The sequence below is a fragment of the Stegodyphus dumicola genome, chromosome 11, assembly GCF_044657685.1.
Source record: "Stegodyphus dumicola isolate Sdum_Otavi_A_Nest chromosome 11, ASM4465768v1".
NCBI classification, from domain to species: domain Eukaryota; kingdom Metazoa; phylum Arthropoda; class Arachnida; order Araneae; family Eresidae; genus Stegodyphus; species Stegodyphus dumicola.
The window spans coordinates 25,297,560-25,316,742 of NC_140778.1; the positions used below are offsets into that span (position 1 = coordinate 25,297,560).

The window sequence follows — 19,183 nt, forward strand, 5'->3', positions numbered from 1 at the left end:
ACATTTTAAGTTTTTCTCTAAGCTTTGAAGCAAACAAGAAAGAAGTTATAAAATTCAGAATATCTGATATTTTGATATAGTACAGCATTTTTGAGAGTGCTGAAACATAGTAAAACTCATATGTATTTCATTTATATTACATTTAATCTTCCATAATAACAAACAAGTTTAAAAAGTCAAAAGGAAATACTGAAATGCTTCCGTAAGAGCGATGCATCATAGAATTTGGAAACAAACGTCTCTTTCGCTAGTCTGAGCGATAATGGATTACTGTTTAGCAAGGAGAAATGGTAACCTTAGCTACGCAGGTTTCGTGGAAATGTCCCTTTCAACTTTCAGTACCGCGTAGCGGAAGCATATATGATAGGGTTTTTACGGGTGTGCGCTTTTAATTTGGCGATACAGTAATTGAAGATGTTTTACTTGGTGAATAAGTTTTGCACTTCCGTTGAAACAGAAATTACTATTTTTAGAACTCGCTAAATAAGTGTAGCGGTTGCTACATCATATACGTTATATTTTTTGTTTAAGAACAACTTTAGGCTACTAAATTTAAAATAAAACACTTTATTATTCACTTTTTAAAAACGTTCTTTTTTAAACAACATCATTTTACGATTATTTTAGTTTCTAACTGTTGCCACTCACAATCTATATAAAGTTGTACAAAAGAAAAGATTATATTTGATTTGTAGAAGTTACATAAGATCTACTGATGAAAAAGTCATGCAGGGAGCTGCACTTTATCACATGGAGTGCCTTCTGGAACCTATGAACAAAATTTACATGTATTGTTTGTGACAGCTTATTCTAGTGAGATACATAATTTTTGAGCTAATGACTTTAGTTGTATTGTAATCCACAATATGTAGTGTTGTTTTTACTTTAATGAGTTCTGATAACGTAGTTTGAGCTGCCATTGAAAAAAAAATTGCCCTCAATTTATATACTTCTTCGGCAGTAAAATCTTTAGGAAAAGAAAAATGGTTGGATTTGAAAGAAACTTAACTTTTTAATTATTCTCCTAATGACAAATGCTAAATCACAAAAAGCGCGTTTCGCGGAGTCACGCTTTCAGGATGAATTCACTGCTCGCGATAATTATTAAAATTTGTTAGAGATAATATTTGCTTTGAGCATTAAAATAAAAGAAATTTTTTTTACATATTTTGAAACATTAGAATCTAATTATTTCTTGAAAGGTTTAAATATTGTAAATTTCAGCGAATAATCATTTGTTACGTCATGGTGTAGCCTCGCAGGAAATCTTTGTGTCGCTGACTGTCTGTTTCTGTGTGATCGGCAATTGTTCCGTAGTTTATAAGTAACTGAGTGAGTTTGTGTAGTGTTATCCCATATATTTGCAAAAAGAATATATAGCTGTTCACTGTGAACATATATTTTGTTACTGTATTAACGAAATTCCGCATCCTTAAATCATTTTACATTTATTGCTAACCAAAGAGCATTGTTGTCTCCTTGTTACAGAATATGTCTGGAAAACAAAAGTAAGAAATTATCTTACGCTATTTTTCTTGTGTATGTTAATGTTATATATTAGTTAACTCATTTTAATGTCGATGTAAGCTTCTTTATTTTTGTTGTAATCTTAAAGTGCCGGCTTTTATAAATTGAGATTTATTAAAAAATATCTAAGCTAAATTTTTTGCTAACACTCTCTAGTGTGGATATTTCTGCCTCTTTTTTTTAAATTAGAAGATGTTTCGATTAAAAAAAAAGTTAATTTATTGTTAGATTCAAAGTCATGATTGATCATTAAGCCTAACTAAAATTTTCGCTGAGTCAGTACGGTAAGCCTACATCATAGCAAGCATTAATTAAAGAATTTTTTCGAGCATTTCATTATTAAACCATACATCTGTTTCTGAAATATGCGAATTAATGAACTGTTGAAAATATTCCGTCATTTGACTGGAAATTTATGTAGTGTATATTCTGCTTCTATCTCGACAATAATGAAACTTTCCGACCATGAAGGGGGGGAAAATCGTTTTATTTGTGTATTAAAAAAAATAATGTGAAAATTCAATTAAATCAGCATAATAATTTCCATCTTGGCCCTAATTAACACTATCTAAGCTTATTCTAATTAACAATATGCAAGTTCTATTAACATCTCAGTTCTAATTAACATTATGTATGATTCGTGAATTTTTTCCCCACATTTTATCTGTTAAACGCGTACGTAGTAATCTGATAGTTTTTTAATATCATTTATGTCTTGCTCACCCATGTTCAGGATGTGCTATGAATTTTTTTATATCTGCAAGAAGTAAGCTGGGATTTTTGCCGAAATTCAGTTTTCATAAGGCCAGTCTGTTAGGTAAAATTGAGTTTCCCATGCTACTATCATTACAAGCTAATAATTTTTAGTGTCAGTAATAATATTGGTTATAAACTGATTTTGTCATTTTTAATGGGATTAGAAGTGTACGTCAAATTCCATTAAAAATACATACATATATGAGGGAGAAGATAAACCAAATGTGAAATATTCTTGTTTCTTTTATATTGATGCAATTTAACTAAAGCATGATCTTACTTTTCTGTTAATTTTCATATAACTTTAAACATAAGATACTTCTTCATTAATCAGTGTTCAGTATTTATATTGATGCAATTTAACTAAAGCATGATCTACCTTTTCTGTTAATTTTCATATAACTATAAACATAATATACTTCTTCATTAATCAGTGTTCAGTATTTGTATTGTATCAGGATAGCTGCAGTTTGAGAATTAGGTATTTTGGTTGATCTTTACATTATGGTAACTTGGCGATTTTTTGGCGAAAATTTGGCAACCAACTCTCCTACAGCAACCCTCTATTTTTTTTTCCCCGCCGCCATTTTGTCTTCACGAAGTAAAGACATGTTTCTTTTCTTTTTATCTACTGAACACTTCTTCCAACAATCTACTAGCCGAATTACACTTATGCTAGAAATTTTATCAAACAAAACTGCTTAATCATGACAAATATTCACTGCAAAATTGGGAAAAAGTGCACAATACCATACTCCTTATGCGTTTTTCAAAATAACACATACACATAAACCATGTACACGCCGACTTATTTTTACTTAAAAAAAATCCCAGAATTGCACAAAAATGGCATTGCACACACTCTTCACTATATCCATGTACACTGCTTTTTTCTCATAAATTAGAAAAATTTCACGAAAATACATGACAATTTTCTCAATCTTTAAACCCGGTAAAAAGAACATATATGAAATTACCTGATCGCGAAAAAGTATTTACCCTTTCCAAATATGAACATTTCCACATATAAAATAAATACTATATCCAAAAACTTTTACCTCTAAATCATCTATTATATTATAAACGTCACCAACGAATTCATACCGCAACCATTACAAATACTTAGTGTCAGATATTTAAATTATTTCCATGCACGTTTACTTCAACTAAAACGTATACCAAATTCCTACAAACATAAAATTCACAAAATAACTATCATTTCATTAAAATATAATTAAATTCAAAAACACTACTTAAAATATAAATGAGCACATACATTAAATTAATAAAAATTAGCTTACAATCCTAATTACTTTAAACTAAATCATTGCTAATAACAATTTTCCCAATAATACCAAATTCCTTTCCACCTTACATTCAGAACAATGCATAAAAATAATATCCTCAAATAATTAAAAATACTAACTTACCTAATCTTCTTCAGAATCTTGATTACGTGGCGGATACACTTTTCTAATTCATTCAATAAAATTATTGAAAGATTTTTTCTGTGAATTTTTCCTCCATACTTCCTCTGCTAAATAAAAAGCAAACTTCTCTTTATCACAATGCCTAAATACCCATTTCGAATTCACTTTAGTTAGGGCCATGGGATCCAAAAATTAACCAACACTGTTTCACACAACACAGAATAAAGCTAAATACAAAATTTCCAGATTTTTTCCCGATTTCCCCCCTTTTCCGATTAAAGAACCGTAATTCGTCCATTAATAACACATGACATATCCCATGATCTCTCATTTCCCTCACGCAAAATAATGCGTAATCGGAACTGAGTACTGCTCACATTATTACCAAAGTCCCAGGTAGTAACCTTTATCGCCTCCAAAATGTCGCCAAACTACCAGTTACCATATTGTAAAGATCAACCGGTATTTTTACTCTATCTTAGTGTGAAATCTTTATCTCAGTGTCAAATACCTTATATCAAAGTGTTAAATACTTTAAATATAAATATAGCTGAGTGTCAAGTACCTAAAAGGGTGATTCCATTTTCCTCATTTGAAAATTTTTATTTAGCTATTCATATGTTCCTTGAAATAGAATTTAATGCACATCCTTATACTCTTTTCTTTTCTAACTTAGCTAAAAGATGGCACAAACGCTTTCCGTTAAAAGTTCTCCATAAAAGCATCGATTCCTTTAGGCAGATAGCTGACATGTCCTTTGTCTTAATCCAACTTCTAGAATGTATAAATTTTGTTCATCAGTTACACAGACATAAAATTAATATTCTCAATCTCTCGGTGGTTTTTTTGGTTGATCTTTACATTATGGTAACTTGGCGTTTTTTTGGCGAAAATTTGGCGACCAACTCTCCTACAGCAACCCTCTATTTTTTTTTCCCGCCGCCATTTTGTCTTCAGGAAGTAAAGACATGTTTCTTTTCTTTTTATCTACTGAACACTTCTTCCAACAATCTACTAGCCGAATTACACTTATGCTAGAAATTTTATCTAACAAAACTGCTTAATCATGACAAATATTCACTGCAAAATTGGGAAAAAGTGCACAATACCATACTCCTTACGCGTTTTCAAAATAACACATACACATAAACCATGTACACGCCGACTTATTTTTACTTAAAAAAACATCCCAGAATTGCACAAAAATGGCATTGCGCACACTCTTCACTATATCCATGTACACTGCTTTTTTCTCATAAATTAGAAAAATTTAACGAAAATACATGACAATTTTCTCAATCTTTAAACCCGGTAAAAAGAACATATATGAAATTACCTGATCGCGAAAAAGTATTTACCCTTTCCAAATATGAACATTTCCACATATAAAATAAATAAAATATACAAAAACTTATACCTCTAAATCATCTATTACATTTTACACGTCACCAACGAATTCATATCGCAAGCATTACAAATACTTAGTATCAAATATTTAAATTATTTCCATGCACGTTTACTTCAACTTAAACGTATACCAAATTCCTACAAACATAAAATTCACAAAATAACTATCATTTAATTAAAATATCACTAAATCATGTACACGCCGACTTATTTTTACTTAAAAAAACATCCCAGAATTGCACAAAAATGGCATTGCGCACACTCTTCACTATATCCATGTACACTGCTTTTTTCTCATAAATTAGAAAAATTTCACGAAAATACATGACAATTTTCTCAATCTTTAAACCCGGTAAAAAGAACATATATGAAATTACCTGATCGCGAAAAAGTAATGAACATTTCCACATATAAATAAAATATCCAAAAACTTTTACCTCTAAATCATCTATTACATTATACACGTCACCAACGAATTCATACTGCAACCATTACAAATACTTAGTGTCAGATATTTAAATTATTTCCATGCACGTTTACTTCAACTAAAACGTATACCAAATTCCTACAAACATAAAATTCACAAAATAACTATCATTTAATTAAAATATAATTAAATTCAAAAACACTACTTAAAATATAAATGAGCACATACATTAAATTAATACATACATAAGTACCCATTTGGAATTCACTTCAGTTACGGCCATGGGATCCAAAAATTCACCTAACTGTTTCACACAACACAGAATAAAGCCAAATACAAAATTTCCAGATTTTTTCCCGATTTTCCCCCTTTTCCGATTAAAGAACCGTAATTCGTCCATTAATATCACATGACATATCCCATGATCTCTCATTTCCCTCACACAAAATAATGCGTAATCGGAACTGAGTACCGCTCACATTATTACCAAAGTGTCAGGTAGTAACCTTTATCGCCTCCAAAATGTCGCCAAACTACCAGTTACCATATTGTAAAGATCCTTTTTTTTTTGTTTTTTCCCCAAACCACTGCCTTGTATTTCTTTTCACACAAGTTGGAAGATGAGCAAAAAATGTGTTTATTTCTATGTAGCAATGATGAATGTTATTAGTCTTATGTTATAATGCCGCTCTTAACATATTAACCACTTGGGGTTTTCATCCGCAGAGAACCTGTTGGCGATGTTGCATTTTTACTCGCTAAGCTCGCGGTTCATCGACAATGAACCGAACCGTAAACGTGATTTTTAGTGCATGTAAATTCAAATTAGCAGACAAAAACAATATACAAGCATATGGTAGTAAAAATTCACAGATAATAAGCATGTAGATGTAAAATTAACCGGTTAAACGTGATATACAAAAATAAATTTATATTAAATTCAAGTTAGCACAGAAAAGAATATACAGTCAAAAGTCGTTAATTCGGACACCCTTAATCCGGAATGATCTATAATCCGGACATCAAAGCTACAAACTTTCTGCGCATGCGTCGCTTTGACGCATGCGCATAAGACTTTTACCGCTGCGAATTTGCGCGTGCGCAAAATACGTTTACGAATGCGCGTTTAATGTATAACGGACGGGATAAGCTAAGCTAAAATTATCTAATTATCTATTTCAGTTAATGTTGCAGATTGCATTGTTCCTTAATCTTCGAATTGAATCCGGATTATTATTTTTTGCAGACTGTTAGAGCAATTTTATAAAAGTAAGCTTGAACTTTCGATTATGTGAAATAGAATTTCAGATATATATTTACTAATATGTAAAGGATATACAAAGCGAAAGTATCTTTCGGAGTCCATTAAACAAAAAATGGAATTGCTGCAAAAAATGGATAAAGGCATATTCTTTGTTTATCTAAACTTAAACGTTTGTTTATCTAAACTTTGTTTATCTTTAACACCGAGGCTGCCTGCAATGAATTGGAAGTTGATTTATCAGCACTATCCTTATCTTAAGAGCAGATGTTTTTATTTTATTTGGCTTATAATTGCTTACTCAATGTAGTATTTCATCTCGATGTACTCCGTCTTTGATATGATTTAAATCAAATGCCTCGTCATTATAATTCGCTTCCGATAGCGAATAAAGTGACAGAGGTTATTGAAAACGAAAAAATTTCGATTGACAAATTAGTCGGTATTCTCGACACAGCAATTATAGGACTTGAAGAACAGCGGAACTTTGTAACTGAACAAGAATTATGTCTGTTTATAGAATTAAAGAGAATGTATTATCACATAAAAAACGAAGCAACTGAAACAACTTACATTGAAAGAAATGTTTAATAAAGTAAACAAATAAAAATATTAAGCTTTTTTTTGTAAATTTTGATACCCTTTAGATCATAATTGTTCTTTATTTCGTAAATTACGGTTTCATATTTTTACTTTTATATCTGCATGCCATTCTACCAGATTTAAAATGATCTATAATCCGGAAAAATCGATAATCCGGAATCGCCGAAGTCCCGACGAGTCCGGATTAACGACTTTTGACTGTATTATTAAGCATAAGACAATATATAAGCATTTATAACGGAAATAAAAATTCATTTAAAAATATAAATTAGTATTAATATACTGAAATTAACCGGTTAAATGTGATTTATGAAAAAAAATTGTCTTAAATTCCAGTTAACACAGAAAACAATGTATTCCTTTCACCAGCAGTGGTTTGCTAAATTTGATGACCATGGTGATGCATCAAACTATTCTGGTTTTGGTTTGGTTGGTTGGTTTATTAGATTACGGCAAAGCACTCGAGGGCTATCTGCCTTAAGGGAGGGATGCCTTCGTGGAGGACTTTTTAAGGGAAACTGGCTCGTATGCACGTTACACATGGGGAAAACCACGAAAACGCTCATGCAGCCAGCCCGTTCGCAGGATTCGAACCTCGGACCGAACTACCAGTGTTCACCGATGCTACCGCTCGGCTGCTGTTGGGCCTCAAACTATTCTGTCATCTTAGATAATCAATAATATTTTTTATTTCAATTTCATCATCTATGTCACATCTGCGATCTTCTGAAAGATTGTTGTTTGAAAAGCATTAACAATATATTGTTAAAATATTATGCCATAAAAATTGATTTATTCTCATAATTTTAGATGACACTAACCAATAATAAAAGCATTACTTAATTATTTTAAATGCACATTTTTACGGTCTACGAAAACAAATTATTTTAGAGGTTGGACACCTCATAGTTCTTAGTGCTGTTAATAATTAAGAACACAACGTGAACAGCCGTGTTACAAATTAGCATTCACCCCTCCTTTCATCCCGAACCGAGAACCGGCATCTACCTACGAAAATATTTCTATCTATTCGTTGCTAAAAAATTTAGAAAAAATAATAATAAATAAGAGAAGAATAATATAGATCTGCAAATGCGAACAATGACAGTGATAATTCAACAAAATGGACGCAAGAAGAATGGTTGCAAACTTCGAACAAGCGAATAGGATAAATCCGATGGGTTACCAGGTTTGAACTACTATCTCCAAAGTTGGCGACGTTTACATTTACCGGGTTCTCTGCGGAAGTGCTTCCACCACTTGTTTTTAATTGAACTTCACTGAATAGAGTGAATGTAAGACAACATTTTATAGTTTCTTAAGTTATCATGGTGATATCTTAGTAGACCAGGTTAACATAAGGGAAAAAAAAAAAAAAAAAAGCTGCTTATAGTTATGAATTGTCACCAGATACATAAAAAAAAATGATCAGAAAATCCAAAGAAATGTATGCAGTTTATAACATTTTCAATAACATGGAAAGAGAAGTACTTACAGGTTAATTCCACAATCTTGAAGTCCCTGTAAGTTCTCGTAACTTCCCCCTTTTTAGAAAAAGAAGTTAGTTTACCGAAAAAGTTCTTCATGAAGGCATTCACCTCTTCAGGTAGCTCATATGCTTTATAGTCTAATCCAGTGTTTCCCAATGTGAGGCCCACATTCCACAGGGGGTCAGTTCGATTGTTAATGGGGGCAATTTGAAAATGGACTTGTCCAGAGTTTAACCCTTCAGCACACGTGCATCACTGTGCTACGTTAGTACACGCACGGGACAAATTTTAGCCCAGTGTTTGTTTTTCGGAGTTCACCCCCCAACATATAAATAAATTCATTTTCTTTGTTTTCAATGAATGCATAAATGACTAATAGCTTTGTGAATTCTGTTAAACCTTTTCTCCAGTTTTAATTCGAGGTAATCTTGCTTTAAGTTATACAAACATTTCCATACTGATTACCTAAAGTAAGCCATAAAAATCGAAATTTATGTAAAATTACTAACTTATATAAAATACATATGTGATTCTTTTATATTAGAAAAATCCGTTTTCATATATACATATTTTTTAAACATAAGTGTTTATTATAGAGTGGTTTGATGAAGTACTAGAGGAATATGAAAAGGCTGCATTCTTACTAGCTTTTTTCCTTAAAACTCAATATAATGTCAAACAATTAATCATATTAAAGAATAGATTCTAATTAAGAATATTAAAAAATATAAATAACACATAGTTTTTCCGCCCCCCTCCCACCTGAGTTTATAATTCAAATAATCTCCTCACATTGAACAATCTCACATAGTGTGACAACATATTTTTACAAACAAGTACATATTTTTACAAACGCTGGAGTGAGTGTGACAACATATTTTTACAAATGCAGCAGCACTCCAGCGTAATATAATAGGGAAAACAACGCCTTCAATTTAGCTACGTTTGTCTCTTGTGTATCACTTTGTCTAGATAATTTGTTTCTTATTGATTAAATGTAAATGTTTGTTGATTTCACGAAATCTTCCATTATTTATTCATCAAAAATTTGCAATAAACATTCAGTTGGATTTTTCAAATTTCTAAAGCTTTCCTTGACACTATATTGTGCGGCCGTATCCGAACGTTTTTCGAGGGTAATTTTTTACTTCAAACTGTTCCATCTATTCAAACATAAAAACCATCTGATGTCAAAGAAGATCATGTGAATTATCATAATACTGGTCAGAATCAGTTTCGTGAGCACTTTCAGAAATATCGCACTCAGAATCGGGATCTTCAATTTTGCTATCAGTTTCAACACTTGCGAGAAGAACCCACAGTCATTACTGTTCTCTTTCGTACACACTTATCTCAATGAACGTCTCCCTAGAAGTGGAACGTTAGTACACGCACGGGGTAGCTACAATCCCGTTGCACATGCCTTTCCCGAAAACACAAAAATCCCAAGGACATGGGGAAAATTCCTCTGGACGACCACTTCCTAACCTTGATCTTGAAAGGTACGTAAAGTACTAGAAAGATCACGTACAACCTTCCCTTATTTTCTAAGAAAAGACTACACGTGGGGTGGATTTTACCCTAGCGCGTGTGCTGACAGGTTAAGGGGACAAAGGACATTCAAATTTCCAAATTTTCTTAAAGTCAAAATTCTGTTTTTAATCCTAAAAATAAAGAATAATCTTAAGTGCTATATATACATAAAAAAGTTTTTAAATTGTGGTGCATTTTAAATATCATATAAAGAATTTTCACTGTAAACATGGACATTTAATTGCTTAGAAATTTCTTTCTAAAAACCTATCATTCAAGTTTCTTTCGTAAGCATTTAAATTTTTGAGTATTAAAAATTATGTATGTGCTAGGGGGAGCATAAGAAATTTAGAGAGGATTAGGTGGGGCATAAAAAAAAGTTAAACACTGGCCTAACTTGTAAAATGTATAAATTTCAATCAAAATTTATTTATATGACAGCCAGACTCACTATCCACAAAGTTGATACTATGTTTCACAAATTAATATTCAAAACCTTCTTCTCCTAAATACTTGTAGAATTTCCAGCCACCCGAAAAAAAGTTGTACCAGGCATACGACTAAAATTTTGCCAACATGTTATAAATCACTTAATTACCACGTGAGCCAACTAGCAAATCCAAGTTTCCAATTAAAAAGGATTACCATAGAAACCAACATCGCCCGAAAGACGCAATCGCGCCAGAAACCAGTCCACAACACATATCGCCACATTTGGTGAAATTAGGGCACATATAAGATTAGAACCAATATTTCCTCTAAACTTAACTTATTACATGAAAACCAAGATCCAAATCTTAAACTCCGCTGACAGCCACATACTTCACAAGCAAGCATTTGACTGCAAATCCACACAAGAACTATCAAAAACGCCTTCTTCATCCGAGTTGTCATAGCAGCTCCACATTTCGCACTGCGTTTTAAAAGTACCACAGAAATTGCAAAAATACACTTCGATCCACATAAATACACCCGTGAACAAAAGACTCGTTAACAACTCCTTTTAATACTAAATTTACGTTTCACACAATCTAAAATATGCAACTGAAATCTTGCCACCACATCTATCATTGCAGCATAGGCCATTTCAAAACACGCATGACACTGAAACAAAAGTGTTAAGTTTCAACGTCAAAAGGGCTGCCATACAAACAGCATCATCCACCAAACCATCCCACAGCATGGAATTGTGCCAATAACCAGCACAGAACACATCGCCACATTTGTTGATCTTAGGGCGCATATAAGAGTAGAGCCATTTCCATATATGTTTCATAAACACAAATATAATATATGGGCATTTAGTAATTTGATCACTGGTGGGACATAGCCCACTGTTGAATACGATTGGGACAATATGTCCCACAAAAAGAATTTATTCAAAATTTCTTAAATCTAACATTAAAAATGTTAAAGTACTACTTAACGATAACAATAAGAATTATTTCATACTAAGTAGGCCTTAAATATAATTGTACTTACTGTAAAATTAAAAAAAATAGACAAATTAAAACTTAAGTAATTGACTTGCTCAGAAACATAAGTGTGCCATCTACAATCTAAAAGTGTTGCAAGGTTTCTTTAGTCATACATTTGTTCCCTAATTCTTTAAAAAACACTTCAAATGTAAAAACCCATTTAAAAGTGGGTTTTATTTACTCTGCAGGGTATGAAATCTAATCTCTGGATTGTACATGCCCTTTAGGACCGAAAGGGTTAAATAATATCTCCCACAATCTACAAAGTCATTAAACATATCAGTTGTTCCCTCCCTGTTTGGATGTTTTACTAAACAGATACATTGCCAAAATAAGCTTAAAAATCTCCCTGTCAAGTGTTTAAAAGCATCTTCATATTCTGCAAAAGAATTTCCTGAAATTTTCTTGAAACACTTAACCACAGGAGGCGTATTATTTAAATGAAGGAAATCTATGCAAAAATAAAAAATACAAGAGATAATAAAATTCAATAAACTATATGATCTGATTGAAGATTACTTCGGCATTTAGTATAATCGTAAATAGATAAATGGTAATCCTCACAATTCTAAAACGTCGTGAATCTCAAATCAGAAAATGTGGTGTTCTAGCATATGGAAAAGTTGTGTAGGGAAAGCAATATCGCCGAATTCATACTTCCATCTGAGCCAGTCTCAAAATGTGGTAAGTTTATGTTAATGGAATAAATACAATTTACTGCCAAATATAAACTTTGATGTAAAATCCTAAATAGTAGTGGTAACCCTAATGATATGTGAAGCTTCAGTAAGAATGACTATTTTTATTTTTAAATCCAAAATCATACAGGAAATGAAAACATGCAAAATAAATTTTACCAGATTAAGTTCAGTTTACCTATGAAGTATAAAACTCTTGATTTCATTTAAGATTGCCTAGAATGTATGTATTTTTTCATACAGGTACTGCCGCATGAATTTTATGAAATAGGAATCTAGATGGTGGTGGCACTTAAGTTTATTTTTAAGTTTTGCATATGGCACCCCATGTTGGGGTGGATAAAGTTGCATTTGTGATTGACTTGCAGGTTTTCATATCTGACAGCTGGCATTTCATCTGCTTAACCCTTTGTGGCACAGCATGTCCGGTCTGGACACACCTGAAAATTTCCTTCTGTACGCACAGAAAAATTGAATGAAAAAGGATTTATAGGTTACTCTGAACCTTCTTTATTTATAGTAGATGGCAGCTCAACGCAAACCAGTCCATATATTTTAGCCATGTTTAGTTTTTTAAGATCCTCATTTTTCGAAGAAATCTTCCAGATTTTTTTACGGTATAAAAGGAATTGTTTGAAAAGAAGTTTCTGTGTTATTTTTTTTGGCTGTATGCTAGTCTCCTTATTCTATATTAGTTTAAAATTTTTAACTTGAAATCTTGCCTAAAATCAAACGGCGAACCCTAGGTGTGCCCAGACCGGGCTCACCGATAATCTAGGACAGCTGAGAGCCTGTATTCTTTGTTTCTCCAATTCTCATCAGTCAGTTCACTGACAACAATGCTCGTTTCAGCACTCTTTTCGAAGCTGTATTAAATCAGTGTGCCCGTTTTGGGCACACTGATTTAATTTTGTGTCAAAATTCTGTATTCCTGAAGAAATTTTGGTACTTTTCCGTTTTGCCGGCACAGGCGATAAAGTTGCCAATAATGGTACAACTGATGCCAAACGGAATATCCTGCCTGGTAACTTTTTATGTCTCGTTTTCAAAACAAATCACAGCCATTTCTTATCATATTGTTTCTTTCAATACTGGCATACAATTACATAGAATTTTTACCAGATAGTTCAATTTTATGCCGTAAAGCCATTTGTGGTAATTAAGTCAATTAGGATGCAATCACACTGCTCACTTGAAGACGAAAATATAGAAAAGTCAAAGTCAAGGGTTAAATTCATCAATTCTAATGAGAATGTGCTAGCGAAGTAAAGCACTGCGGTTTAACATAATTTCTGAGTAAGCTATTCGTACGAATTGAAACAATTCTTGCATTTAAACTTGTATTCGAAATTAAGATTTAACTTGAAATTAATGTAGTTAATTACTGAGAGAATTAGATTTTTGTAGCGTAGTTTATGTGAGATGAGATCACTAGGGATCACGTGAGAGGAACCGACGAATCAGGATGTTGAACGATGAAAGCATAGTAAATTCTTAAATCAATGTCTTTTTACAAATTTATTGTCTTTATTTATTGGCTTTTTACAAAATTTTAAACGATATTAAAATGTTTATGCCTTCAAGATAAAAAATTTCTTAAAACTAACATTTGTTAAAATTTTTTATGTGTATACTGTATGTTGTCCCTAATAAAATCTGCTTGGCGAGATTTGTGCCAGCAAACCGGAAGAGTACCGAAATTTTTCTATGGTTTCACCCATTCCTGGTGATAATATGGTGCTTAAAGAACTTCCGTGTTTCAAAGAGAGAGCGTTAGTGTTTTCATAATTCAAGAACACTTGAATGATGGGAGTAATCATCATGTAGATTATAATCCAAGATAATTAATTGAACAGTACAAAACATTTTGTTATGAAACAGAACTATTTATATAAAAAAATCATAGCAAGTATTTCAAACTTTAAGGTTCAATTATCCATAATTAAGTTCATGTATCAAGAAAGTTCTAAACATCAAGGAATTTGTTTTACAATTTTTGTAGGTGGGCGGTGTGAGCGCCGTTTATCTACTAAAGGCAGAACATCTAGCAAGTTCTGCAAATACATATTTTAAAATTAAGGCATAAAATATGATTTGTTTATAATAGTTGCTGCATACTGTAACATAATGAGATCGTTCAAATCTTTAGATCCTGACTTAAGAAATTGTTAAACATTTTGCCCTCAAACTTTGGAATAACTACTTTTACTGATTCCCAGTATAGAAGAATTCACAAAGAAGAACATGATTGCAATTTTAGTGGTGCATGAATGGCATCAAATAGAATCTGCCAGAATTTTTAGTAATCAGTATGCTGCTCATCGTTGAAAATTCTCAAAACTTGAATTGTCTGTATAATTTCGGACATAGATTTTGGACATAGATAGGTCTGTATAATTTTGGACATAAGTTTATATGCATCATTGAAAATTCTTAGAACCATCTCTCGACTTGTCCTGATAATCTAGACATACATAACTTATTGCTAATAAATCTAGCAGTTAATGATAGGCTATATAAACGCTTAGTTGAGCACATATTCCATTTGTCTACCAGTTGAACTCTTTAACCTAGCTTCTTAATTTTGAGCTGTTTTTCAAATACATGGAAAATCAAAACTAATGTTGCAGAAAGAAAACATTCCTGTTACTACTATAATGAATTTATTTCACTAATGTGCAGATATAATATGAACACCTAACTTTTTATATTTCTATGGGCATGCACAGATGTTGGATGTGGAGGTTTTTTGTAAAACGGTATAAGTCTGCAGAGTAATTTAGTTCCTCAGTTCTTGCTGAATAAGTGTAAGGATCCACCATATCCTGATGGTAGGACTCGTGAAGGCAGTCGAATGACTTACTGTCTCGTCTTGAATTTTTAAGTAAAATAATTCTGAAGAAAGTTTAAAATACTTTCTTTTTTTATTGTCAGCCTAATGGTTATGTAGTACTATTTTCCTTTGGGCTACCTAACCTGTGTATAGAAAATAAATCTCAAATGGAGTTTGAAATTTAGTCTGCAGGCAGAGAATGCTTAGAACAGGGCTTCTTAAACTTTTTTCAGTTGCAACTCTTTTTTTATCACTGAGATTTTTTTCGTGACTCCAGGACCTCATAATTAATATTTACAAAAATTTTGGGGGACCCCATAAACATTGTGCAAATCCGACTCACGTGTGAGTGAAACCGTCAGTTTTTTCCACCTGTACTGTAATATACTACAGTCAAAAGTCTTTAATCCGGACGTCCGTAATCTAGAATGATCTATAGTCCGGACTTCAAAGCTACAAACTTTCTGTGCATGCTTCAATGCATAATGTGTTAACGCATTCGCATAATACTTTTACTCCTGCACGTTTAATGTATAATGGACGGTATAAGCTAAGCTAAAATTATCTAATTATCTACGTAGCGTATTCAAAAACTAAGTACCATTTCATTTTAGCGCTGTCGCAGCACTGTGGTAGGTGTCCCGCGCATGCGCGCTAGTCTTTCTTGTTCACTGACTTTCAATTGTCGCCATTTTGGTTGCTCTATGTTGTGTTTTCAGTTTGCTGTGCACATTCAAAATGTTTAAGACAATTAGTTCTTCCGCTGAGTGTGAGATTCGTGCTGTGATTAAATTTTTTAACGCGAGGAATGTTAAACCGGCCGAAATTTATCGTCAAGTGACAGAAGTTTACAGTGAATACGCGATAAATGATGGAATGGTGAGAAAGTGGGTAAGAATGTTTAATGCAGGTCGAACAAATGTCCACGCCGAGGCTCGGAGTGGTCGGCCTTCTGTTGTCACCGATGATTTGGTAAGAAAAGTTGATGAAGCAATTCATGAGAACAGAGGCTTCACAATGATAACTCTTTCAGAGGCATTTCCACAAATTTCACATACTGTTTTCTTCGAAATTGTGTCTGACAGCTTGAATTATCGCAAACTGTGTTCCCGATGGGTTCCAAAAATGCTCACTGATGTTCACGAAACAAAGCGACTTGGTAGTGCCCTGACATTTCTCACGTGGTACAGTGATGAGGGAGAAAACTTTTTAAACCAAATTGGGACAGGTGATGAAACTTGGGTGTGTCATTTCACACCAGAATCGAAACAACAATCGATGGAGTGGAGACACACTCATTCTCCGAAAAAACAAACGTTCAAAGTGACAATGTCATCACAAAAAATCATGTGCATTGTCTTCTGGGATAGGAAAGGCATTTTGCTTACTGAATTTCTTCCCAACTGAAACTAAGGCGTGCCATTCAAAACAAACGAAGAGGAATGCTCAGTAAAGGAATTGTTGCTCCATGACAATGCTCTGCCCCATACTGCTGGTGTCACTCAATCGTTAATTTGACAGTTTCATTGGGAGCAGTTCGATCACCCGCTGTACAGCACAGACTTGGCACCGTCCGACTATCACTTGTTCCTGCACATGAAGCGCGAGCTTGGTGGCAAGTGCTTTGGATCTGACGATGACACGAAAAATGCTGTGGAGTCGTGGTTATCGAAACTGGCGGGAAGTTTCTTTGACGATGGTATACAAAAACTGGTCACTCGCTATGACAAGTGTTTGATCATTGGCGGAAACTATGTTGAAAAATAGTTTTAAGACATGTATTTTCATGTAAAAATAAAATTTGATTCGAAAAAATTGTTTTACTATTTTTTTTTTTTTTTCAAAACGGTACTTAGTTTCCGAATACGCCTCGTATTTCAGTTAATGTTGCAGATTGCGTTGTTCCTTAATTTTCTAATTGGATCTGGCTTATTATTTTTTGCAGACTGTTAGACCAATTTTATAAATGTAAGCTTGAACTTTCGAATATGTCAAAAAGAATTTCCGATTTTGGAGCTACCAAAGGATCTACAAAGCGAAAGCATGTTTTGATGTCCATCAAACAAAAAGTGGAATTGCTGAAAAAATGGATAAAGGCATATCCTTTGATTCTCTAATCATTCTGAAATATGTTTATCAATTTCACGGTGCTCTGTGGCCGGGGAGGGGGGACGCTGCGGCGCTCAATGAATTGGAAGTTGATCTGTCAGCACTATCCTTATCTTCAGGGCAGATGTTTTTATTTTATTTGGCTTATAATTCTGTACTAAATGTAGTATTTCGTCTCGATGTACTCTGTCTTTGATATGATTTAAATCAAATTCCTCGTCATTATAAATATCACGAATACACATCAAATAGTTTTCTGTTTGCAATTTTCTAATTTTGACTATGCGTAAGGTATGCTTTACGCTTGCGCGCATTGAAAGAAATGTTTAATAAAGTAAACAAATAAATATAAAGTTTTTTTTGTAAATTTTGATACCCTTTAGATCATAATTGCTCTTTATTTCATAAATTACGGTGTCATACTTTTAATTTTATATTTTCTGCATACGATCTTACCAGATTTAAATTGATGATCTATAATCTGGAAAAACCGATAATTCGGAATTGCTGAAGTCCCGACGGGTCCGGATTAAAGAGTTTTGACTATATTGCCGTTTTAGGTCATGAACTTTAATTTAGAATTTTTAGACATAGAACAGTGTGAAAATTTTAAATAAGTAACAGATGAAATGACAGCGTCACATGCGTTGCAATAAAATAAACATTTATATTATAAAAAGACTGCGTAGAAGCGTTCTCGTTTTTTCTGTCTGTGTTGTCTTATCTTTATCTATTTTCAGATACATTGTGTAAAAATATTTGGCAATTCTAAAATTATTATAATAAGTTAAAAAATATCAAAACTGCTAAAATTTTTGGTGACCTAATGCAGGTCCTACGAGAAACTGCTTTAGAAAGTAAAAGATCTGAGTTTAAAAATTAACATTTACAGAGAGCAAAATTTCACATTAATGCCTGAAATTTGTAGTGATGAAGCAGAGTATCATTGTACAGTATTTCACTTGGATACTAAGCTTTCGTGAAAAAGGGTCAGACTTATATGATGAAAGAAAATCAGAAAGATATTTTTTGTCTTAAAAGAAGTGTAATGGCATCAAAGCCGGGGCTACGGGTGCAGCTGTACTGAGTGGCAGTGCTAAGGGGTGAAAAATTCTAAGTATACCGGGCACCAAAATGCCAAGCGCCAGGTCCAACCTAGTGTGATATTTGTGTCAAGGCAAAAAGAAAAGTCATCAAACAAGAAATTGAAAAATGCAAGAAAATATTGCAAGCTAGAGGTTTCACTAACACAGTATGCCAATGTTGACAGAAACTTTGGAGAAGAAATGTTTGTGTTCCATTGATCCCTCATTGCTTGATGCAGCGTTATTGAAGATTTGTTGATTAAGGTGAAGATTTCTATCTGGAATAACAATATTTGATAGAATGGAAATTAACCATTTTATTTTAATCGTTGTCAAACCAGTGATTCTTTCCATGAATCCAAATGTTTCAGCATGCACAACCATTGTTGAAATAAATCATGATCTCTGCCTAGATTACCAAGGAATTATTACAAAAGATAGTTTCATATGGGGAAAAGGATTCATTAAGCATATTATTGCGAATGGTTTCAAAATGTGTAAAATTACATTAAAATGCCTAATTTGCTTAGGGATAGGGAATTAACT

General features: G+C 32.9%; 1 protein-coding gene across 1 annotated transcript in view; it reads left to right on the forward strand.

The window, feature by feature from the left end:
• Positions 1-1,264: 1,264 nt before the first annotated feature.
• Positions 1,265-19,183, forward strand: part of TER94 (Transitional endoplasmic reticulum ATPase TER94) — a 95,012-nt gene continuing 77,093 nt past the window's right edge. Inside the window, exon 1 of the mRNA XM_085826600.1 lies at positions 1,265-1,508. Coding sequence (XP_085682726.1) covers positions 1,492-1,508 — 17 coding nt within the window. The 5' untranslated portion in view covers positions 1,265-1,491. The remainder of the gene's footprint in view (positions 1,509-19,183) is intronic.